We start from the raw sequence: 26,957 nt of genomic DNA on the forward strand, positions 1-26,957 counted from the left end.
TGGGATATGACATGCAGACAGGAAGAGATCAAATGGAAGAGAACCAAAAGTTGAGATGTACACAAAAGTTTTCTTGGCCCATGTGCTAGCTAAGTGTATCTGCTTGAGAGATCGATGTGAAAGTAGCAGAAATGCACAGGTAAATCACAAAATAGTGAGAAATAATATACTTATTTCTTTAAGAAACTAAACTTGGACAGTTTGAAGAGACACTGTTCTTATAACTAGGTCACAATGTCATCTATTGTTCAATATTTCATATGAATAATAAGCTCAAATTTTATCTGCAAGTACTAGAAATGATACTACATATTATAAACTAAAGCTGACATCTTGTAGGTGAAAATTAGAGTAGGGTTTATAGACTGCTTTGTTTTATTTTTAGAAGAAAAGCAATACATACGTATAAAATATATTTCCTAAAGATTACAATTCTTAGGCAAAGCAGCACACTATCCAAGTGAGCTACTTTGCTGGCCCTACAATTCTTAGGGATAAGAATTTTTTAAGTATGTTAATTTTAATCCTAAATTTCACAGATGTCAGTTTCACTATTGATCTAAAAAAAAAGAATCTAAAAAAAGAATTCACATGAAAATTAGCATTAGTTAAAAAATGTATGTGATAAAATTAGAAAATTTCCCATTTTGAAAAAAAATTCAGAAAACTTTAAAATTATCTTTGATATCAAATGCTTAGACATAACACAAACAGTAATTACTTAGTTTTTATAAATGAGATAGAACATATTACAAAATGCTTCCCTTTGGGATCAAGTTTTCATTGATGGATTCACTCCAGAAAAATTAGTCATACTGGACAGGAACCAGGAGATAGCTTACCTGGTAGAGCATATTCTTTACCACAAAGGAGGACCTGGATTCAAACCTTAGGCCACCACATCAGAGCACCATACATAAGGGTATGTTTCATGTGTAATGGAGCAGTGCTGTGGTGTGGCTACTTCTTTTTTACTGTTTCAACTACAAGATCAAATTTGAGGAAAAACTGATTTACAGGTTTTTTTGTTTGTTTGTTTGTTTTTTGTCACAAGCGTACATTTCCACATTTCCCTAAGATAAGATATCAGAACATTTCAATCTTAATCACGCCATCGCCTTATTCTACCATAGAGATTTAGGCTACCAGCCTTGCCTTTGTGCTACTCCCTTCCCCCTTTTCAGTTTCAAATCTGCTGTAATATACTCTAGTCCATGGAGAATTCACTCTATGTTGTACTTTGCTTTGTTTCTTAGAGCTCATCGCGAGTGAGATTATTCTGTGCTTGGCCTACTTGCTTAACCTGATTCCCTTTAGTTCTGTAGCAAAAGAGAATATGTCTTATGTCATTCTTGTTGGGATCATTGTGTACATATGTTGCAACTTCTTTAACCATTCATCTATTGTTAGGTACTTTGGTTGTTACCAAAAGTTGGCTATTACAAGCAATACCACAAACGTGGGTATGCGTACATCTTTTCAGACAGGTGTTTTTGTGCTCTTTGGATAGAATCATTGGAGAATAAGTGCTGGGTTATATGGTAGGTTGATTTTTAATATTTTTCAGAAATCTCCAAACCACAAGCGCTGCATTAATTTATATTTCCACCAGTGGTGCCAAAGGGTTTCCTTTTCTCCATATCCTCATCAGCACTTGCTCCTACTATTACTGTACTGCTATTGACATCTCTTCAGTTCTATTAATGATCGTTTCATAAATTGTGGTGCCACTTCATTTAGTATACACAGATGTTAACAAGAGCTACATCACCTTGGTTAATCAACCCACTGATCACTATGTAACATCCATTCCTTTCATTGTTGACCTATGCTGGATAGAAGTATGGCTGTCCCTGCTTTCTTCTTCCTTCCTACTACCCTTCCACCCCCAATCCCTGTAGCTTGTATTATTACTTTCCAAGCTTTCACTTTCAGCCTATTTGCCCTGCCAAGTAAAATTTATGGTTGGGTTATATTTCCTGATCTACCCTCCTACTCTATGCCTTTTATTTTTTTGCCTCCAGGGTTATTGTTGGGATTCAGTACCTACACTAAGAATCCACTGCTCCTGATGGCCATTTTTTTCCATTTTATTGGATAGGAAGAGAGGAACTGAGAGAGGAGGGGGAGAATGAGAGGGAGAGAGAAAGATCAGACACCTCCAGACCTGCTTTGCCAATTGTGAAGCATCCCCTCTGCAGGTGGAGAGTGGAGAGCTCAAACCCGCAACCTTGCACAGGTCCTTGCACTTCGTACTGTGTACACTAAACTCTCTCTGCCTTTTGATAGGTGAACTCAGATAATTGATATTGAGTGAAATTATTGAACAAAATATGTTATCTTCTTTGAATGTCAGAGGACTCAACTGTGAAATGGTACCTATCTCAGATTATTCTAGTGGGGACTAAATTAGATAATGCATTTCAAAGTATTGCTCAGACTGTGGCACAAAGTATATATAAAATTCCTATAGTGGTAGTTACTAAAGCTGATGAAATCTAAGATAATACACATACACATGGGTAATTATCACAAAAAGGGAAACGTATCATGCTTTATAATAAACAGGAAAAATGAAACCCACCATACTTTAACATTTCCCTTTTTCAAGTTCTGGCAAATTACAGTAATTAAAAAAAAATACTGTCATCACCAGTATTTTTAGTTAGGGTATCAGAAATCCTCCATAGTCAACCCCTAGCTACCTCAACAGAGTATTTTCTTTGATACTAGCGAGAATTTTAGGGATTCTATAGAATTAAATAGCATATAACTTTTTATTGAGAATGGTAGTTTATATTTCAGAAGAAGAAATAACTAGAATGTGATTTTATATTTATGAACATAAGTTATGAGTACAAAATAACCTTCAATTAATTGGGTACAAATGCACATAAATGTCCAAAAGAAGCCTTCTGATTTCTGAGTAGGTGAGCAATGATTAAGGGACAGGATGGAATTAAGGTGATTTAAGAGGAGGATTTAGTTCAACCGACAAACAAGAATATTCAAGGATGACACAAAGGGTTCTTAGACAGTTGCTCAAGATCAGACATAGTGTTATTCTAATTAGAACTGAAATTTCATATACAGAAAGGTTGATTAATTAAGTTGTGACTGCAGAACTTCAACCTAATCCACATGTGTATAGCATGTGGAAAAAGGAGGATTGAACTCAAATAATCAAACTTCACAGAGTTCTTAATCATTATGGGAATATCAAATTACACTGATAATTAAAGATACTTTCTTACCTAAAGGTTTATAGTCTATTGTAACAAATATATTCAAACATAATAAGTGGCATGTTCAATTATTCTGAAAAACAGCATCCCTACTTTTTTTTTAAGGTCACTTATTTATGCACTGTTCAGCTTGGGCATATGTTGGTGCAGGGGGATCAAATCCAACCTTTGGAGTCTCAGGCATGAATACCATTTTTGCATAGCATTATTCTATCTGCCTACTCATCCTCAACCTGAAAATACAATTTTTTTCCAGCAGGAAGCTGCTGTCTACATTTCTGTAACAACTAAAAAGTTTATAATTCCTATAAAGTAAAGAATAATAACTTTGTAGGGACCAGAGAGATATCATAGTGGCTATATAAAAACTTCACTGAGGTTCTGAGTTCTCAAGTTTAATCCCAGCCTGAAGTTTTAATAAGCCGTGCTGAGCAGTGCTCTGGTTAAAAATAATCATCATCTTCATCATCATCATCATCATGCATTGACACTTATTATTCTGGAGTACTGAGGGAAGGAAAAGCCTGTTTCCCTCAATGGTTCATGAGCAGCCATTAAAACAAAATAAAAAGCCATTATTGCCAGGGCTGTTCACTTTCCCACTGACATTAGTGAGACCAGAACGCTAAACAGGAAACACAGCAAATTACTTTGCTTCTGTTTTCAGAAACACAGAAAATCCCAAATGGAAAAGAATCAAATGTTAGGGAAAACATTTTATCTTTAAATATCTTATGATATTAAAAACAGTAGAAGAAAATATATATTACAAAGTAGTTAAATATATTGCATATCAGTCATAAGACCCTAACTAGCCATTTCAGTATAAAGCATCCAATTCTAAGCCACTGAAATGAAATAATACTTCATTTGATTTTTCAGAAAGACAGATATTTAAGATTCAGGAGAATAAAATCCATTTGTATCCCTATATTTACATAAGATAATCAACTGACTTTTTTCATAAGTGGCAGTTTTTAGAATATCTTGCCCATACACATACATGTTCTGTTGTACAGAAAAAGCAGTTATTAACTTCTACCTTTCTTTTATGATGTGTTGTAGAAGCATCCATTTCTTCCTCGCCTATATTGTCAATTTGTGAAGTTGGACTACAATTCATTCTCTCCTCTTCTTGCCTCTGAAGTCTGTCTGCTACAGCCTGAATAGCTTCTGTCCACTCTTCTCTATAAAAACAAATAAAACTTTACATTATCTTTGATGCAAATGCCACTTCATTATTTTCTTTTTCTTTTTTCTCCACTCAGACTTACAGGGAGAAGAACTGCAACACCAGAACCTCTCCAGAGCTACACATACGGCAAGCCATGCACTTCACCTGATGACCTATTTCTCTGACCAAGTTTCCAACTCAACAAAAATAGTTTATTCTAAGATAATAATGCACATACACATATTCTCCCACATAAGTAGCTGTAAGAGCGGTTTACATTGTAGACCTACAGTTTATCAGTATTTACTTGTGTATACTAAAGTATATTAAAGACAAAATTAAAAAGGAAGGAATTTAAAGGAAATTCAGTTCAAATCTTTAAAGAATTGTTCTACCATATGCAATAGCAGGGATCCAACCAAAGGCTTCACAGATACAAGCCTCATGGCTGCACCACTGAGCTGCCTCACCCAGCTAGAACAGGTAAGAGCCAGTAAAAGAGCTCACTAGAATAGCTCACTGCTTTGTCATGCATACAACCCAGATCTGAGCACAGCCCCCCATATTGGAGGGAGCTTCAGTTCTGTGATCTCTATGTCTTTTTCTGTCTAAATAAATGAAGAGATAAACAAATAAATATTTTTAAAGTGCAGCAAATTTTTGTCTGTATACATCTCAATGATTCCCAAAAGTCAGCTGTACTTTAAAAAAAATATTGTACTAATATTTAGCCACTGTAAGCCCACTGATATACTTAAAATCTTACTGTGGGGTGTAACACAAATTTTAAAATGTTATTATAATCAAAGCCTTTATTTCTTCACAGATCATAAGTTTTTTTTAAAAACAAACAAACAAACAAAACCAGCCATAACTTATTTAAATCAACACCAGGAGTATGGTATCAAACTTCTTTTTAAACACCTATGATAGCTGATCAAGTCTCATTTACCTCCATATAAATTTGAAAATCAGTTTCTCAGAATTAAAATATACTGCACTAGGAAGTAACAATCAATAAACTTTGTTTTCATACCATCTAAATTCTTTCCCTTTTTCATTGTTATCAGAGGGCTAGTGGTACCCATGGGTACAATTTCTCATCTCCTGTGTATTAGGCAACAGGACCTCAAGGTTCTCTACACCTCCTCCCTCTTTCCTTCCCTGAGTCTTTTGCTTTGGTGCGATACAACACACCCAATCTAAGTTTTGCTTTGTGATCTCCTTCCACATTATTCTCCTGATGAGAACATGGTGAACAATTGCCTTAGAACCTACAGACTATAAATGGGACTTGTTTAGAAACTCATAGGGCCCAGCAGTGCTGCTCAGCTTGGCAGAGAAGCTGAATTGGGCCTGGAGCTTTGGATCCTTGGAGTGTGAGTCTCTTTGCATAACCACTGTGCAATCTCCCCCACCACCCTGCTTTATCTCTTGGTCAGGAGTGAGTGCTTAAGGTAAGAAGCCTACTTATAGCTTAAAAGCCCTCAGGCTCCCATAGCCTACAGGAAAGAAAAAGAACAAAACACGCTTTTAACAGCCTCTGTGCTCCAACTCGGGAATTGAAATAATTTGAAATAACTGTTAATTTCCACAACTGTGAACTCTTTAAGCACCTTATTTAGACTCAAGTCAACCCAAGCAAGAGTGATCAGTAATTTGAAAAGTACTGAGAAAGGGATGTCATAACATACTATATAAAATGGTTAAACCACAAGAAGAAATACTGGAGAAATGAACCAGGACAAGAGTCCAGCTAAAAGCCCCCCAAAGGTTGAACCACAAAATAGTGAGGTCCTTGTTTCCTTAATGCTTGTTAAGGAAATAGTCACAGGAGTGAGTAAAGAGTTTGAAAGAATTGTCGTCAGAAAAAAACAACAAATGAGACTCTGGAAGAAAACACTAATTATCTCAAGGTTATTAGAGAGCTGAAAGCTGAAACAGCTGAGCTAAGAACACAACTAAATGAATAAACTAAAATAGTATCAGAACAGGGTTAACAAAATAGATGAACTCCAGAAAACAGTAGAGGGGAGAGAGAACAACTCTATGCCACCAAGCTAGAGAACCTGGAAGAAATGGATGATTTCCTAGATACCTATGAACTTCCAAATTAAATATAAAGAGGAACTAGATAATATGAACAGGCACATCACAGCCAACGAAATTGAAACAATTATCGAAAACCTTTCCAAGAATGAAAGTCCTGGATCAGACGGTTTTACAAATTAATTCTACAAAGCCTTCAAGGAAGAGTTAACACCTTTACATTTAAAAGTCTTCCAGAAGACTGAAGACACTGGAATACTCCCTTCCAGCTTCTATGAAGCCAACATCACCCTGATACCAAAAGCAGATAGGGATACAACCAAAAAAGAAAACTACAGGCCAATATCTCTGATGAACATAAATGCTAAAATATTGAATAAAATTCTAGCCAACTGGATACAACAGTATATTAAAAAGATTATTCATCATGACCAAGTGGGGTTTATCCCAGGGATGCAAGGTTGGTATAATATACGTAAATCAATCAAAGTGATCCACCACATCAACAAAAGCAACACCAAAAGCCACATGGTCATATAAACAGATGCAGAGAAAGCCTTTGACAAAATCCAACATCCCTTTATGATCAAAACACTACAAAAAATAGGATTAGATGGAAAATTCCTTAAGATAGTGGTCTATATATAGCAAACATACAGCCAACATCGTACTCAATGGTGAAAAACTGGAAGCATTTCCCCTCAGATCAGGTACTAGACAGGGCTGCCCACTATCATCATTACTATTCAACATAGTGTTGGAAGTTCTTGCCATAGCAATCAGGCAGAATCAAGGAATTAAAGGGATACAGATTGGGAGAGAAGAAGTCAGACTTTCCCTATTTGCAGATGACATGATAGTGTACATATTACAATGTAAAGAATCCAGCAAGAAGCTTTTGGAAATCAGTAAGGTATAAGGCTACAAAATTAACATTCAAAAGTCAGTGGCATTCCCTATGCAAATACTAATGTAGAAGAAGATGAAATCCAGAAATCAATTCCTTTTACTATAGTAACAAAAACAATAAAATATCTAGGAATAAACCTAACCCAAAAGTGAAAGACTTGTATATTGAAAATTATGAGTCACTACTCAAGGAAATTGAAAAAGACACAAAGAAGTGGAAAGATATTCCATGTTCATGGGTTGGAAGAATTAACATCATCAAAATGAATATACTACCCAGAGCCATCTACAAATTTAATGCAGTCCCCATCAAGATCCCAAACACATTTTTAGGAGAATAGAACAAATGCTACAAATGTTTATCTGGAACCAGAAAAGACCTAGAATTGCCAAAACAATCTTGAGATGAAAGAACAGAACTGGAGGCATCACAGTCCCAGACCTCCAATTGTATTATAGGGTCACTGTCATCAAAACTACTTTGTACTGGAACATGAATAGACACACTGATCAGTGGAATAGAATTGAGAGCCCAGAAGCCCCCACACCTATGGACATCAAATCTTTGACAAAGGTGCCCAGACTATTAAATGGGGAAAGTAGAGTCTCTTTAACAAATGGTATTGAAAAAAATGGGATGAAATATGCAACTGGTCCAACCCCTGTGGAAAGCAGTGTGGAGAACTCTTAGAAGGCTAGAAGTGGACCTACCCTATGATCCTAATCAATCTGATCAAAAAGTGATGATTAAACTGCAAGGAGCAAGCAAAACTTACTTTCTGTAAATGCTTACCACTGAAAAAAAAATAAATGTTTTGAGTTACATAGTAAAGAAAAACCAATAGCTTTCCTTCTTTATAGAATATAAGGGGAAAAAAAAGCATCGTACTCATCAATAGAAAAAATATGATATAGTGGGGCTGGGGAGACAGCTTAATAGTGGTTCTACAAAAGACTTCCATACCTGAGGCTCTGAGGTCCCAGGTTCAATCCCCAGCACCACCATCAACCAGAGTTGAACAGTGCTCTGGTCTTTCTCTCAGTATCACTAATAAATATTTTTAAAAAGTATGATGTAGCTACAAGTAAGCTTCCTCTCCACCGTTTCCAAAAACAAGGGAAATCAACTTGTAAGGAACTACGTAAATATGAATACCATGTTATTTGAAATAGATAAGCATCTTCCAAATTATCTTTTCAGTTTAAGCCATTCATTCAAATTATTAATAGGAATTTCCTTTATAACTGAAACAACAATCTGAAGTTCAGCTTTAAAAATGCACTAATGGTATATGCAAGATGGGAGAACAAGAAGCCACTGTTTCTTCTTTCCCCCAAGGAGATACCTATTTAAATAATAATACATGGATTAATTTCCTTTGTGCAAAAACCCAAAAGCCAGTTAACAGGCTCCAGTACCTCATGGCAGCATTAAGCCAGATGCATTTGAAGCCAATAGGAAAAACTGTAGCACCCAGTCATTATAGCTACAATATTGGGATAGGAAAAAACATCAGCTTCTTCTTGAGAGGGAAAAAGAAGACTGGAACATACAGCCAATGACTTGCTTTCTCACTCCCTTTATCCCTTCCAATCTTTCTTCCATGTATCTAGAAGTTTGGCTTCTTCTTTGCCTAAATCTGTGCACAGAGAACAAAGGACACCAGGTCCGAGATCACTAAAAACAAAAGTGATGGTGCAGAAGGGTTATGCACTTACTCAACACAACCCCTCTTCCCAAGCCAACATAAAACTGCAGAGAAAATCTCTAACACTCAGCTTTTCCTCAGGGAGGGAAAGTTGGAATGTGATTCCAAGGTACTGATATTTCTCTTTTTTAAAAAAAAATTATTTATTTATTCCCTTTTGTTGCCCCTGTTGTTTTATCATTGTTGTGTTTATTATTATTGTTGTTGTTATTGATGCTGTCAATAGGACAAAGAGACATGGAAAGAGGAGGGGAAGACAGAGAGGAGGAGAGGAAGAGAGACATCTGTAGTCGTGCTTCTCTGCTTGTGAAGCAACTCCCCTGCAGGTCAGGAGCCGGGGTCTTGAACTGGGATCCTTATGCTGGTCCTTGCACTTAGTGCCACCTGCGCTTAACTCACTGCGCTACCACCAACTCCCAGTATTGATATTTCAAAAGCCTGCCTGATGAACTAATTTCTTTCTCTTGTAACTGTCTTGAAGCACTGACAAGACCTGGTAGACTCTACAATTGAGATCAGCTGAGAACAAAAGACAGCTGTGTGGCCTGATGCTGCATCAGAGGGAGCACATACAACAGGCAGAATTGCAGACTTCAGAAGGGAAAGGGTGTACCATTCAATATTATCAATTTTCAGGAAACTGCTATTAGCACTGAATGCTCTCTTTTAGGGGTGGGATGAGCATAATCTAGGTGTTGCAATGGGCCAAAAACATCTGCAGTACTACAGGTAAGCACTAGAGGGAGCAAGAGATTATGAGCTCCTCAAAAAAGTTGTATTTTTAGACTACACACAGAAATTTGATGGTGGGTGTGATATGAAACTATATACTGTAATCTTACAATTTTGTAACCTACTATTAATCACAAATAAAACCCCAAAATTAATATATTCACACACACACACACACACACACACACACACACACACACACACACACACACACACACACACGGGATTTGAGAAGCCCCTAAAATGTTGAACTGGGCTGACTGATGAAGGTCATTATCCATACAGTCAAATTATAAAGTTAAAATCAACTAGGGAAAGAAACAGTCTGGGGGGTACGGATCGACCTGCCAACCAACACCCATGCCCAGTAGAGAAGCAATTATAGAAGTCAGAACTACCGCCTTCTGTACCCCAACAAGAATTTTGGTCCATATTCACAAATGGATAAAGAATATGAAAATTTCCAAAAGTAATTAAAGATGGGAGACAGAACTCTGATGGTGGGAACTGTGTAGGATCATACCCCTGTTAACCTACAATCTTAGAAATCATTAATCACTAATAAAAATAAATTAAAAAGCTGTGGCTCATTTTATAAAAGTTCAGATCCCAACACTATCCTACAAAAGACAAGGAAACATGGTCCAGTCAAATAGACAAAATAAATCCATTAAAACTAACATTAAAAAGATTAACATATGAATTATTTGACCAAACTTTAAAAGTTTACCACAGAAATGCTCAATAAGTTCAGCAACACATGAATAAAATGAAAATATTAATACAAATGAGAACATGTTATAAACAAAAAATTCAGACCCTACCCTCAACTGAAAAATTTAACTAGATGGGTTCAACAGATTCATCAAATAAAGGTGAAAACCCACAATCACAAAAACCTATCATTGGAAGTCATCCAGTTGAAAGAAGTGAGTAAAAGCTGAAAGAACATGAGAGACCATTTGATGCATAATGAAAGTCCTAGAATGAGAAAAGAGAAAAGAGTAAAAGTATACTTAAGAAAATGACTCTCCCTACAATCCCCCCAATTCTGGGAATGGAAATGTACATTCAAGTTCTCCTAGAATCAACCAAAAGAAATAAACACTAAGACATATTTTAATCATACTGTCAAAAGTTAAATACAAAGAAAAATGTTAAAAGTGAAAAAAAGACATGAAGTTTTCAACTATGACAAAATTCCCATATGAATACCAGTGTATTTTGTCAGCAGGAAGCTTGAAGGCCAGGAGGGAACGGAATGATAACTTCAAACAAAAGCTGCTAACCATGAAGACGGTATCTGAGAAAACTGTCCTTCAAGATTTAAAGGAGAAAAAAAAGTGACAATGATTAAAATAAAAAAAGTCAACTTACCAGGTATATATAAAAATTATATCTGTTGTGAAAGGCCTAGATCCACAACAAATTCCTCTCTCCACCATCACTGATCACTTCCATCAGAAAAGTCATCCTAAACCCTGTTGTGGGCCTTTCCAGGACCTTACCCTCACTGTAAAGCAGCAATTGTAGGCATCGCTCTCTCTGAAGGGAGGATGGGTCAACATACTCTACCACTCAAGGAAGACAGGTCCTGAATTGAGAGCAGCCTAGAATGTTCCCAGCTATGACCATGGACTACAAGCTCAGACTGTCAGAGACACCAATTCTGAATTGAATTGACTCTGAATTCCAATTCCATCAGGAAGTGACAGTGGGTGTAGCCATGACTTTATGACTTGGAGGAGAGGAGAGAGTAGGACTGTGGAAGAAATGGGCAAATAGATATACATACAGACAGATAGTTATAGATATAACAGTCAACCTATGTCTGTGACCCTGGCAGGCCTACTGCAGTTTCCAGTAGAGGGAATGGAGACTCAGGTTACACAGGCTCCTGTGCTAAACATGAATATTTATATCCCTGGGTCAGATCAATGGGGTAAACAGTTAATTGTATTTATATATTTTCTTCAAGTCTGAGCTACTCTCAGCCCCAACCCCAGTTTTCTAGTTCTATACTCAATTCTGACCATATTCTGAAATAATATTTTTTAGTCCACCTGCATATTAGCTATCAACCTTAGGAAAAAAAAACTAGTCATCGGCCACTTGGAACATACCTAAAATGGACTTCCTAGTTTCTTTCTACACCGAGATCCCTAATCTCATGTGCTCTATTCCTATTTTTTGGTTTCTGTTTACTGAATAACTTGCCCTGCTTTATATCTTAATACCTTTCAGACACCAAGTTGCAGATGATACTATGATTCCATCCTGACTTCCTTGGGAAGAAGCCCTCACCAATATGTCCTGGAACCTCAGAGCCCTTCCACACCAGGGAAAAATAGAAACAGGCTGGGATTATGGATAGACCTGTCAACACTCTTATCCAGCAGATAATTATAGAAGCCAGAACTCCTACCTTCTGGACCCCATAAACTTAAAAAAACAAATTATATTTATTTATTTTCCCTTTTTGTTGCCCTTGTTGTTTTTCATTGTTGTTGTAGTTATTGCTGTTGATGTCATCATTGTTAGACAGGAGAGAGAGAAATGGAGAGAGGAGGGGAAGACAGAGGGGGAGAGAAAGACAGACACCTGCAGACCTGCTTCACCATCTGTGAAGCGACTCCCCTATAGGTGGGGAGCCAGGGGCTCGAACCGGGATCTTTACACTTGTCCTTGTGCTTTGCACCACGTGCACTTAACCCGCTGCACTACCGCCCGACTCCCGCCCCCCATAAAACTTTCTGACCCAAATTCCCATAGGGGGAAACATGTTAGGGGAAGATGACCAATTCTGAATTGAATTGACTCTGAATTCCAGTTCCATCAGGAAGTGACAGTGGGTGTAGCCATGACTTTATGACTTGGAGGAGAGGAGAGAGTAGGACTGTGGAAGAAATGGGCAAACAGATATACATACAGACAGACAGTTATAGATATAACAGTCAACCTATGTCTGTGACCCTGGCAGGCCTACTGCAGTTTCCAGTAGAGGGAATGGAGACTCAGAACTCTGGTGGTGGGAACAGTGTGGAATTATACTGTTAGATCATAATTTTGCAAATCAATATTAAATCACTAGTGAAAATGTATTTTATTGGGAGGCTTAATGACTTACAGTATAGTCTTTAATACACAGGCACATCATTTCATCACCTCTCCATCAGGTATCTAGGAAACACACTAGAACCCCTACTCTCCCTCATTCTGTCCTTATTCCTCAACCACACCCTGCCCCAGTTTTACCTTGTATTTCTCTTTACTGTCCTTTAAGCTCAGATCTAGGTGCTAAATAGGAATAAACCCACTTTCAGTTTAGGGTAAAGGTATAGGCAATTTAAGAATACAGCATACCCAGCAAATGTGAGCAGAGAATAAAGAGTGGGGAAAATGCAGGCACATATGTTCAAAAACCTTAATAAGTCTATACAGAATAGAATTGGAAATGCATTAAAATATTATCAGTGGGGAGCCCGGCGGTGGCGCAGTGGGTTAAGTGCACATGGCGTGAAGCATAGGACCAGCGTAAGGATCTGGGTTCGAGCCCTTGGCTCCCCTCCTGCAAGGGAGTCACTTCATAGGCAGTAAAGCAGGTCTGCAGGTGTCTATCTTTCTCTCCCCCTGTCTTCCCCTCCTCTCTCCATTTCTCTCTTTCCTATCCAACAACAACGACAGAAACAACCATAATAACTACAACAATAAAAAAACAAGGGCAACAAAAGGGAAAATAAATAAATAAATATTAAAAAATTATCAGTGCTTAACACTGGTAATAGCATTAAAAGTTATGAATAATTTCAAGGATTTATTTTCTGATGATAACCACATATAAATTTAATGTTAATTGATTATCATTGAGACTTAGAACCTGTAAGATTGTATTACTCCCAGTAGACTCTTTCCCAGCTCCAGCCCAGTCTAGGGGTAGGGGTTGCTGGGGGGGCGGGGGAGACCATAGCTTACCACTCCTCCACCACTATGAAGCCTCCCCTATACAGGTAGAACCCAGCTTCACAGGCATAACAAAGTCTGCCTGGTATGTCACTTCACAGCCACTATTTTAACTTTTAAATATTCACTTTTCTCTTTTTAAGTATATTTTACAAGCCTCTATTATTTCTCTATTGTACCAGAATGGATTAAGGGACATTGCTTCTTAACAGTATATTGACACATATTTTAAAATGGCAAAGTGAGCTAAACACACACCCTAAAACTGATTATTGTTTTTTCACAGAATGGAAAAAAATGTTTCTTACCTTTCCTCTGGAGTATCTACATGAAATGTTCTCTCTATAACAGTGGTCCACTGGAGACATCTGATAATAAATGTATTTGGCTTTGGTCGTTCTGTTTTCATTAACTGGCATTCTAAAAATAAAATAAAATGTCTTTTTTGAATAGTTACATTTAAACCAAGAAGGAAATAGCTGATAAATAAAGAGAGATAATCTAAACAAAACCACTGTAGCCTCACGTCCAATTTTGTTCAGAACATGACCTGAGTGTTCCTTTCCAAGTCACTGTCCATTCTGGTCACATGTAGAACTGAACTGTTAACTGTCTACCAAAATATCTTTCTCTTAACTCTACTTTTGCTCCAATTGTTCTAACTACCTAGAATGTTTTATTAATTTTCCATAGTTATACTCCTACTTATATAATATATAGCAGTCAAAAGAATACGTTTTCTGTATGGTCCAAACCCTGTCTTTTATAAAAGTCAGGATCAGGGGGCCAGGCAGTGGCACACCAGGTTAAGCACAAATAGTAGGAATTTCAGGGATCCACACAAATATCCTAGTTCAAGCCCCTGGCTCCCCACCTGCAGGGGGGTGAAGCAGGTCTGCAGGTGTCTATCTTTCTCCCTATCTTCCCCATGTCTCAATTTCTCTCTGTCCTATCCAACAACAAAAACGGGGGAAAAAAGGCCACCAGGAGCAGAGGATCCATAGTGCAGGCACCTAGCCCCAGCAATAACCCTGGGGGGGGGGGGGAATCAGGTCTGGATCCATTTTACTCTATACATTCTCATTCTTGACCATAGCAGTTTTCACTTTCTTTTGGCCCAAATCTGTTTTTCTTCCAGTTTCTCTAATTTTTCCATCACCCAAACTTAAAACATAGAGTGATTTTATTTTGTGATACTGATATATTTGTCATTTCCCATCTTTTACACTAATCAATTTATGCTGTACACTCACCGCCCACTGCCAAAATCTATGCAGGTGCCATAAAATCAGATTTTCCAAATCAAGAGACATAGGAAGTCTAGCTAAGCCACCCAAAGATAAAAACTCTGTTCTTAAGAGAAAACCAAACTCATCTAAAACGGGAATCCTGACTGCTTCCAGCATTGTTCCCCCTGCTAATGTCTATGGCAATTTTGTCCATGTCATTGATAATAACACCACCCTTTTAATTGTTCAAAACAAGTATCTTGAAATCATCCTTAAGTTCTCTCTTCTCTCACATCACATTCTGGAAATTCTGACATCTCAGGTTTAAGAATATATCCAGTATCTGGTAACACCATTGAGAAAGCATCACCAGCTCTCAATAAAATACATGAATAATCCCATATTAGACAAGCTATCCTTTGTTCATCACTGTAGTCTACTCATAAACATACAGTATTAAAACAAATACATACACATAGTATAAACTCTGCTTAAACTGAACAGCTACAAGACAAGGCTGTCCACAATCACCGTACTATTCAACATAGTCTTAGAAGTTCTAGACACAGTAACTAGCCCCCCCACAAAAAAAGGAAATAAAAAGAACTCAAACTGCAATAGAAGAAATAAAATTATTATCTACAGATGATATGATAGCATACATATAAAATACTAATGATTATAGTAGGAAACATGTAGAAATAATTAGGGAATATAGTAGTTTTGTGACAGGTTATAAAATTAATATATAAAAATCAGTGACATTCCTCTATGTAATCAGAGCACTAAAGGATGAAGGAGGAGGAGGAAGAGGAGGAAAAATAATCTATTTAAAATAACATAAAAAAGAATAAGGTATAGAAATATGCTGACACCTAGCATGGAGAAATATGAAAATATATATATATATAACTGTGCCTGTGATAACATCAACATTACCCCATAAAGTGGTCTAGATGTTCTAAAAACTAAGAATCTTAAACACAAACAGAAACTGTGATGTTTCCAATTCACTTAGAAACCTTTAAATGATCAATAAAACACACATGAGCTGGACCTCAGATCTGCCTGACTTAAATATTTGTCAGACACTCTTTCCCAATATTCTCTTCTGTGCAATTCTGCCAGATGCTGTGGTTTCCTCATTCTTTCTCAGGGCATTTTGTCTAATAGTTACCAAAATTTAACTTTTTTTTTTTCCGTGTTACCCATCCTCATAACTATCTCTCTTAGCTCATGCAAGTCCAGGGCAGACCTAACCTAACATTATAACCTCCATCGACAAACCAAATTAATATTGTAACCTGTGTCCCTGATCAGAACTCTGGAACTGCTCTTAACTACTGTACTTTTCTTTAGTTTCCAAAAGCATATTCATATTCTGAACAAATTAACTAAATTAATGTTCTTTTGTTTATTGTCTATTTCTACTAGAATTCAAGCTCAGCTGTTCCATTCTTAGTACTTAACAAACTATGCATAACATACTGCAAACACTTAGTAAATTGAATGAACTGGTATAGTAATGATTAAACAAGGCAATAATTTTGATTGTACAGGATTTCTCCAACACTTCCTTAAATAGTCAAGGAAGCATTTACCAGACAAGTATAAGGCTGGCTCCAGTCAAGCACACAGACAGTTTAGAAATGTAATAGAAAAGACATGGTTAAGGGGCCTAAATGCAGTTGGAGGTAGAGATAAAAAGTAGGTATCAACCACTTGATCTTCGCCAAAAGGCCAACAAAAATAAAACCATTTTTAAGTGTTAGGTTGAAAAGGGATTTTAGTGGAAATTTGTTCTCCCCAGAGCATTGCCAGTTCTGGTTTATGGCGGTGAGGGGATCAAGGGGATCGAACCTGGGACCTCAGACCCTGGGCATAAGAGTCTATTTGTATAAACATTATGTTATCTACCTACGTCCTGCAATGGGACTTTTAGAAGAGAGAAAATATGTAACAGGCCTACTGAAGAATGAGAGAACAAATAGGAGAGAGGACTATCCTGTGGCTACTGAGCTACATAAAGAGCCTAGAGATATACAACACTCAAGAATTTAATGTAGCCTTTCATCTTTACTCTGATGGTTGTTTTCTTTGCTAGGTTGCTTCCCTGGGTGTGTTACCTTTTTTGGCAATACAGAACCACTATGGAGTGCTGTCAGAAAGTGGTCCAGAACGTCTCTAGGGTTTGGGTGGTAGTGCACCTGGTTGAGCACACACATCACAGTGCATAAGGACCTGGGTTCAAGCCCCCCGGTCCCCACCTGCAGGGGGAAAGCTTTGAGAGTGGTAAAGCAGGGCTGCAGGTGTCTCTCTGTCTCCCTCTTTCTCTCCCTCTTCCCCCTCGATGTCTGTCTCTGTCAAATAAAGATAACAAAAACAAAAAAAAAAAAACCATATAAAATAAGAAAATAAATAAAAGAAAGTAAGTCTCTAAACCCAAAGGAATAAAGCATATTTCAGGGGATAGAAAGGAAAAGACTGTAACTGGAAACAAATAAAAAACTTAAAGTACTAACATAACCATTGTCTATGAGACTGAATTTGATGGGGAAGCCACTGATCCAGTCTCTGGGAATGTATATAAATATAATAGCAGAACAGGAGCGGGAAAGTGAAAGAAGGACCTCAGGCTCCAGGAGGAATTCTTGGCAAACATGTCTTTCTCTCAGTGGCTCACCCTACTGAAACATCTACGGTTTAAAAAATTCTTGTGCAAGCATAACACTTCTCTTGTCTCTGAATGATTGATTTTTGCAGGTCATGCTTGTAGGCAACTTTTACTTAGCTATCAAAACATTCAACTGTAGATGTGAGGTCAGCTTCTTTGGTGTTTCTATTGGTCTATAATCTTCCACTTCAAGATACATGTGCTGGAGCAGCAGGAGTGATCGGCCTTGATCTTTGAATATGTTTTGCTTAAGCTATAGACTAAAGTTTTATTTAAATGTTTTATTTTTATCAGATTTTTTTCCCCAGGAGAATGAATGCATGTTAGAACTGGACCTGTTGCTCTGCTTACTGCTACAGCACCAATGTGGACTCCTTATATATTTGGTGAATAAATTCATCTGAATATAAAAAACAAGAATTGAATGTAGTGGCCAGACGTGTATAACTGAGACCTGAGAGGTCCAAGATTCAATCCCTGGCAGAATCATGACAGAATTGGGTAGTGCTCTGGTTTTTCTGTCTCATTAAGATAACAAATCTTTAAAATCATTTTATGTATTACAATAGATCATGATTATGTATGTTTTTCCCTCTGATTTATTCAACCGCATGTATGCAGGTGGGGAACAGAGGACTGGCTTTAAGCAAAGCTGTAATTTAAACTTGACAAAGTAAGAAAATAGAAAGAAAAGAGAATGCAAGGCAAGGGAATACTTTAGATAATCACCTAAGGAATTAAAATGGAGAAGTAAGAAAATTACAAGGTGGTAGAATCTACATATCATGAAATCTACTGTTTCATAATCAGATATGTTTTTTTAAAAAAAGACTTATTTTTCAAGAGAGGAAAAAAGCAGAGCACAATCCAGTTTTAGTGCTAGAGAGTAAACTATGGAACGAACACACACACACATACACACACACACACCACATAGGCTTTACCAGCTGAGTCATTCCCTGGCCACTCACAGTTAAATTTGACACATACTTTAAAATACGAGTGTAAAAAAAAAACAAATACTGTATGTAATTTGTATTTTTCATTTAAATATAGACGTTTCAAAAAAAAAGTATTTATTCGAGCCCCTGGCTCCCCACCTTCAGGAGAGTCGCTTCACAGGCGGTGAAGCAGGTCTTCAGATGTCTATCTTTTTCTCCCCCTCTCTGTCTTCCCCTCCTCTCTCCATTTCTCTCTGTCCTATCCAACAATGAACAACATCAACAATGGCAATAATAATGACCACAACAACTAGGCTACAACAACGAGGGCAACAAAAAGAGGGGAAAGGTGGCTTCCAGGAGTGGTGGATTCATGGTGCAGGCGCCGAGCCCAACAATAACTCTGGAGGGTAAAAAAAAAAAGTATTTATTTTTATAAAAGAGCCAGGCATTAGGGAAGATTAGGGTCAGAGAGTCCTGAACCAGAATTCAGAACTTATGTGGCCAGGGCCTTTTGTTTTTGGCTCTGTCACTGAGAAAGAGGAGAATTTGTGGAACACCTAATAAGTTAAGTCTTTGCTTATCTTACCTATAGGTAAGATAATGGAAGAACACAGAAGTAGTAATAGGTATGGGTGTGGCTTAGAAAGGAAGAGAAGACTGGGCCTAAGAAAATTCATAAAAGGGACTCTAGCTGCATCAGATCTGCCCTTTAGTCATGTCTCTAGCTACATACTTTCTGTTTTCCTTAATAAAGGAAACCATAGTCACCCAATTTGTAGAAAACCCCATGGTGAACAAGACATCACAGGGAAGAGACACCTCAGTCTCATTTCCCCCACAGCAAAGAGAAACCAGAGAATTGTTCAGGTCTGGAGTATGCAGTGCTGGGGATAGAACCAAATATAATACCTCATATCATGCATGCAAGTTCTGTGATCTATTGCTGAACTACTCACCAGCCTGAAAGGCATTTGCTTACTTGATTTAATGAGAGAACAAGAACACAGAGAGGCACAGAGACCAAAGTACCACTCTGTTACTTTTATGATATCTATATTTGTTTTTGTTTTCCTTGTTTTTATATAGGGATAAGAATAGAAAGCAGGGCCTCTGACATGTCAAGAATGCATCCTCCAGCTGAGCTGCCTGCCTGGTTGGCATTTCATATACATCACTGAGTCCATGAATACTTGGCATATTTGTTAAAACAACAAAGTTGTATATAGCTGTGTATGTCTTTACAACATAAGTATAGCAGAAAATAAAGCTTTAATATGTCGATGATCAATAAACAATCATGTAATTTCCTCTTACTTATTCTGCCTTTATGGGACAGACCCAATCTGATTCTCTTGGAAGCATTAGTCTCACTAAACCTTCAATTGACTGAGTACAGTAGCTTCAGTGAAGACCACTGCTCCTTCTGTTTCCTTCTGCACAAAACCCCTATTGTGTTTATAGCCAATGGTTCACTACATTGTCTTATAGTTGTCTTACAAATGTTAATTTGATGTTCTAGCAAGTCAAGCTGTTTTAAAATCATAGCATCTAGCACAGTGACAACACATAAGGGCACATAGTAAATATTTAACTTGGCAATTGATAATTGATTAGGGGTAGATCTGAGGTAAATACTCAAAAATAAACTATAGAGTAGAGAACAGAACAGAAAGGAAAGAAAAGAATACAACTTAAGGTATATCTGGATGTGCTTGATGATGGCTCACCCAGTAGGAAGTGTGCACTGCCATGCACAAGTCAAGTTCACGTCCCATATCATTTAAGACTGCCATGGTGTTGGGGGCGAGGCTCTAGGACTGTGGTGTCTCTCCCTCTGTCTGCCTCCTCCTTCCCTTCTCTCTCTGTGTAGCAGTTATAAAAATAATAATAATTACTATGCATCTATCAAGAACAATGAACCCACCTTCTCTGACCCATCTTGGACAGAGCTAGAAGGAATTATGTTAAGTGAGCTAAGTCAGAAAGATAAAGATGAGTATGGGATGATCCCACTCATCAACAGAAGTTGAGGAAGAAGATCTGAAAGGGAAACTAAAAGCAGGACCTGACCAAATTGTAAGTAGGGCACCAAAGTAAAAACCCTGTGGTGAGGGGTAGACATGCAGCTTCCTGGGACATTGGGAGGTGGGAGTGGGTGGGAGGAATGGGTCACAGTCTTTTGGTGGTGGGAATGGTGTTTATGTACACTCTTAGTAAAATGTAGTCACATAAATCACTAGTTAATTAATATGAGAGGGGGAAAATTAATTGTATGTCTCGAAGTTTTAAAAACACAGACTGAGTCTTTTTAATATATAGGCTGTGTATTTGATATGCGGACTCTCTCAAAAGCCTCGACCAAGTAGATCAGAAGCAACCAATGGCACAGCTATATACAAGATACTGGGTACTGTACAGCAAACCCTAACAAAAGGACTTTACAAAGTTAACCCAATTACCAAATAATGTGATGATCACATTAACTATCGATTGTCTTTTTGAACCCTAAGACAGCAGGAACCTCACATCTCCACTATACAGCCTCTATTTCCCCCAGTCCTGGAACCTTTGGATAGGGCCCACTTTCCCTTATGCCTCTCCCAATCCATATCAAATAATATTGCATCTGCCGGTCGCAACCTAATCAACACAACAATTGCCACCTCAACATGCTTCACCTCAGACTGTGTCCAGAGACTTCAGGTGTGGAATGACAACCCTTCAGCTTCATTACTCGGGTGAGACCTTTCCTTTCATAGTATTCTCTAATTCCATACCAGATGGCTCACTTTCTAACAAAGTCCCAAAACCTAGATATACACTAATTTCAGTGAGAGAGAGCATATATTCACACATATCCATAAACTACTGCAAAATATATACCTGAAAGCAGAAGTATACTAGAGTTTGCAGTGAGTACCCCCCTAACACGTCCTCTCCACTATTCCAAGCTTTGGGTCCATGATTGCTCAACAATTTGTTTGGCTTCGTATGTTAACTCTCTTTTCAGTCACCAGGTACCAGATGCCATCAGGATGCCAGCCAGGCTTCCCTGGACTGAAGACCCCACCAATGTGTCCTGGAGCTCTGTGTCCCCACCCTAATAGCGAAAGAGAGAGGCAGACTGGGAGTATGGGCCAACCAGTCAATGCCCATGTTCAGCGGGGAAGCAATTACAGAAGCCAGACCTCCCACCTTCTGCAACCCACAATGACCTTGGGTCCATGCTCCCAGAGGGATAGAGAATGGAAAAGCTATCAGGGGAGGGGATGGGATATATGGAGATTGGGTGGTGGGAATTGTGTGGAGTTGTACCCCTCCTACCCTATGGTTTTGTTAATTTATCCTTTCTTAAATAAAAAATAAAAAAATCTAAATTAAATTAAATTTCACAGAGGTTAAAAAAATAATAATAAAAAGTAAAACCATATCAATGAAACTACATATGAACAAAGCTCCAGCACTCCATTTAAAGAAGAAAAAAGTTCATTTCTTTCTTATCATTCCTAAGCATATCACTGAAAAAGAACTGTTTAGAAAAGAATGAAAAAAAATCTGGATGTACATTTAGGATAGCTTTGTAATTATACTGATATTAAAATAACATGATGGCATAAGTATTTGTACACAATGTCTATTTTTACTAAATATATTGAATGTTTATGGGCTCAATAATATATTTATCTCCAATTATGGACCAAGAGTTATATAAAGTAAAAGGTGGGAGGGTTCAGGTTCTAGAACATGATGGCAGAGGAGCTAGTGGGGCTTGAACTGTTATGTGGAAAACTGAGAAACTTTACACATGTACAAACTACTGTATTTTATTGTTGACTATAAACCACTAATCTCCCATTAAAGAAAAAAAAATTTAAACAGGGCAAATAAAGAAAAAAATTAAAATGTGGCCAAGGAAGTAGCTGAATGACTAGAACACTGTATTTGCATAGGGTCCTAAGTCTGATCCCTTGCTTCCAAGTTGCCAAAGTGGTTTACTTTATCAATCAGTAAGTAAATGAAATAATTGGAAAATGTACAAACTACTATATTTCACGGTTGACTATAAACCATGAATCTCCCAATAAAGAAAAAAAAAATCATTGGAAAAAGAGGAAAATGAAAAAAAACACACATACTAGTGCCAAATTGTTCCACACTTACATACACATGCAGAATAATGTTTTACTAGTGCTATATTTTAATCATATTTCAAAAAATGCCACATGCAATTATAAATTAGTATAACAGAAATATACCCATGTTACAGGTTTCAGTATAAATGACTCTTTAGAAGAATCCAAACACCAAATAGCATATATTACATTGAGTACAGAAATAAATGATTAATATTCAAGTAACAGATCACTACCAAGAAACTATCCTAACACAATTATCTCAAGGTTTACTGCTATATATAAACATAAGTAAGGAGTTGAATCCAATTCGAACCAGCTGAAACTTTAAAATACCACACTAAAACACATGACACTAAACAGAAAAACTTTGTTAGTCATGTTTGCAATATGATGGGATCAGGAACACATCCCACAGTTGTTAAAAATAAAGAAAAATATACCATGAACATTTTTAGAACATGCTGGCTTTTTGTTAGCAACTATTACTTGTAAGAGACTTTGAATATTAATGGGACTTCTCAAATGAATTGGTGGTTAAAAATAGCAAATACTTCTACAGAAGAATATTGCTTTTAATTTTACAAAGATTCCCAACTCAAGTTAAATTAAACTATATGCAGTGCCAGGGAAGGAACCCAGGTATTGCTCATGCACAATACTAATAAGTGGCCTCCCAAGCACAGTTTTTTTTTCTTTTTCTTTTTGAACGAGACATCAAAACACTGCTCCACCACCCATGGAGGCTCTGGTGCTATCCTTGGGGCTCCAAGGTGGTTTCAGGAATTGAACTTCAGACGTCATAAATTTATGACATGAATGCTATAAATGGTGTTACTTCCTCAGACCAGATTTTATTAAGCAGAAATTCTGAAATTCTATTATTAACTAAATAATTATCCATGATTTCTGAAACCAATGAATGCACATGGTATAGAAGCATTCTTACATATAAGGTTGTTAAATTTTACTATATAATAACTGGCAATGCTTTTCAGGAAAGTATCTGTTATATCTGTATTTAAATTACATATTTATAATAGCAAGACCTACCTGAACAAATTAAAATTACAAGCTAAATTACAAATGTTCTGAACCAAAATAGACTAAGCCTCTATGATGTCATCATTAGCCTGTAAACCAATTTTGGGAGATGTCAGATCAAACAAATAGTAACAAGAAAGAATTGCTAGAGGTATCAGCTGTTTCAATTTTATCAAAAAGATTAAATTTTTATTTCTAGTTTTAACGTGTAAGTACTAATTATACTCTTTTAAAAATAAATCCTATAAACAGTATGAAAATGGCACAATAACAATTGTAATTAAATTACATAATTAAATAATGCTATTAAATTATCATAAGGAAAGGTTTTTAAATGCCTATTTATTTATTTACTTACTGAAGTTACTAGGACACAAAGAGAATTTATCTTTACCTCCTATTTATACCACTACTATGGATATTTTTAAAAATCAGCAAAAAACATTTATTTGCTTTTAGTTTTCATTATAAAGACACACACACACACACACACACAGAGTGATTCATTAAGAACACACACTTTAATCTTACAGAGTCTCTCTCCATTAAGAAGGAGGTACCTTAAGTTTTGCAGATATTCACTGATTCCATTCAGTGATTAAAAGGCTTACCCTGTACTTACTGGTGGTTCTTCAATGTTATTTGTTTTATTACAAGGATGAGCCTCATAGGTACTGGAAACTAAGAGAGCTTATAAACTTGTCTGTCTTAAATCAAATTTTGTGTTCTTCAGAAGAGAATAAACTGTTTAGTAAAATGTCCTAAAAGTAAGCATTTGTCAAAGCGAAAGGAATTGTCCTTTCTCTCTCTACAAATACCCCATGAACAAATACCCATGTTGAACCCTTCTTGTTTTCATGAAACTTTTCCTAGAACCAAAAAAAAAAAAAAAGTTTTCAACTGATAACTATTATTAACAAAACTGAGCAGAGACAGGGCTCCAATGTTTATTCCTGTTTCTGAAGACAGCATATGGAAGATGATCCTCTTATAAGATTCTATTCCTGAAATTCTGTTTACATCTACAAGCAGGCATATAGTAATAGCTAAGATGAATCTTATTTACTTTCAAAGAACAATTAATGCAATCTTTACAAAAGATGCTGTTATTTTTCCTGCAATAAATAAGGATGAGACAAAAATGTGGTTTAGAATGAGAAGTAATGGAAAGAATAAAGTAGTAAGAAGAAGGGGAGAGAAGATAGAAGGCAGTAAGAAGGGAAGCAGAACTTCTTAGGTTTTCTACTACCTGGTCTTGTATTCTAGAGTACCTATAAATAAATCTATGGATAATTAAAAGTTTTTAATTATTGATAATGAAACAGTGATTCCTTAACTTGTATCAACCTAGCTCAATGTTTCTAGTTGTGCCTGAAATATTTAGCTATGATAATATGAGCCGTGTGGTGGGGCACCCAGTTGAGCACACACAGGCTTGACCCCTACTCAACTCCTCCACTCTCCACCTGTGGGGGCAGGGGGTGGGTGCTTCACTAGAGGTGAAACTGATCTGCAGGTTTCTTTCTCTCTGTTTCTCAAACCCCCATCTCTCAATTTCTCTCTCTCTCCTATCAAAATTGAAAGAAAAAAAAACAGAAAAGAAGGCAGGCAGGCAAGAAAGTGGCTGCAGGGAGTGGTAGATTCATAGTGCAGAACTGAGTCCCAGCAATATCCCTGGTGGCAATTAAAAAAAGAAAGAAAATAGGGCAGGGATAGATGTCCCAATGATGATGAAAAGAGACTCTCATACCTGAGGCTCCAAAGTCCCAGGTTCAACCCCCCAGTCACAGGAAGGAAGGAAGGAAATAAGTATTTAGCTATTACCTTATGCAGTCATATCCTTCTCCATACAACAGGAGAGAAAACAAAGAAGTTCTTAACATTTTATTTGACAACATACAAATTATATCAATGTAGGGAGTAAAACTGGGTTATTAACATCATATTTCATTCTAGAAGATGTTTTTCTCTTCATGACACACAATTATATTTTAATTACCATAATCTTAACTGTTTTGTTTTTATTATACACCCCTGTGGATCAAAACTAAACTCAAAATCATAATGTGTTAATATTCATTTGTTATAATACTGTTCAGTTTTTTAAATTAAATATTTTATTTATTTATGAAAATGATAGGAGGGTGGGGGAGAGAGAGATAGAAAGAACCAGACATGGGAGTCGGGCAGTAGAGCAGCGGGTTAAGAGCATGTGGTGTGAAGCACAAGGACCAGTTAAGGATCCCGGTTCCCCACCTGCAGAGGAGTCACTTCACAGCAGGTCTGCAGGTGTCTCTCTTTGTCTTCCCCTCTCTGTCTTCCTCTCCTCTCTCCATTTCTCTCTGTCCTATCTGACAATGACAGATAACAACAACAATAATAACTAACAACAACAATAAAATCTAACAATGACATCAATAACAACAATAATTAACAACAATAATATCTAACAACGACATCAATAACAGCAACAATAATAACTACAACAACAATAAAAAACAAAAGGGCAACAAAAGGGAAAATAAACATATAAATATATAAAAAAGAAAGAAAGAAAGAAAGAAAGAAAGAAAGAAAGAAAGAAAAGAAAGAAAGAAAGGACCAGACATCACTCTGGTACATGTGCTGCTGAGTATTGAACTCGAGACCTCATTCTTGAGAGTTCAGTGCTTTATCCACTGTGCCACCTCCCAGGCTACTTCTAATGCTGTTCTTTAATGAGTATAGTCAACACTATTTACCAGAAGTACTTTTTAAAGAGTCAACATATTCTCCATCTACATTTTTTCATATCCCTTGCTTAGCAAGCTTTGCTTCTAATTACTCAAGCACTTCAAAAGTCATCTAGAACAACTGTTTTCTATATACTCTCTGCATACTCGAAGTTTCAAAAAAAAACATGTTGTGGTCACTGTAAGACATTAATTAACACAGGAAGACAACATGAGACATTTACTAACAGAGAGTTATAAGACGACTAAAAACATCTGGTAGACTCATATGATTAGGCAAGCTGTTTTTTGGTTTTGTTTTTGTGCAATATATACCCATGACTTTTTTTTCTTAAAGTGGTAACAAGCTCACATAACAAAAAATTTATTAGTGTAGTTTTCCAGAATTAAGTATATTTACACTGTTGTACAGGTTTGCATCTA

General features: G+C 36.9%; 1 protein-coding gene across 4 annotated transcripts in view; it reads right to left on the reverse strand.

Annotated features, from left to right (window-relative positions):
• Positions 1-26,957, reverse strand: part of AKT3 (AKT serine/threonine kinase 3) — a 318,339-nt gene that overhangs the window by 95,972 nt on the left and 195,410 nt on the right. For all 4 annotated transcript variants that reach the window (XM_060192062.1, XM_060192061.1, XM_060192060.1 and 1 more), the window contains 2 exons: positions 14,087-14,198; positions 4,288-4,432 (listed from right to left, as the gene is read on the reverse strand). In XM_060192062.1, the coding sequence (XP_060048045.1) occupies positions 4,288-4,432; positions 14,087-14,187 (246 nt within the window). In that variant the 5' untranslated portion in view covers positions 14,188-14,198. The remainder of the gene's footprint in view (positions 1-4,287; positions 4,433-14,086; positions 14,199-26,957) is intronic.

Source organism: Erinaceus europaeus, chromosome 6, assembly GCF_950295315.1.
Source record: "Erinaceus europaeus chromosome 6, mEriEur2.1, whole genome shotgun sequence".
Lineage (NCBI taxonomy): Eukaryota > Metazoa > Chordata > Mammalia > Eulipotyphla > Erinaceidae > Erinaceus > Erinaceus europaeus.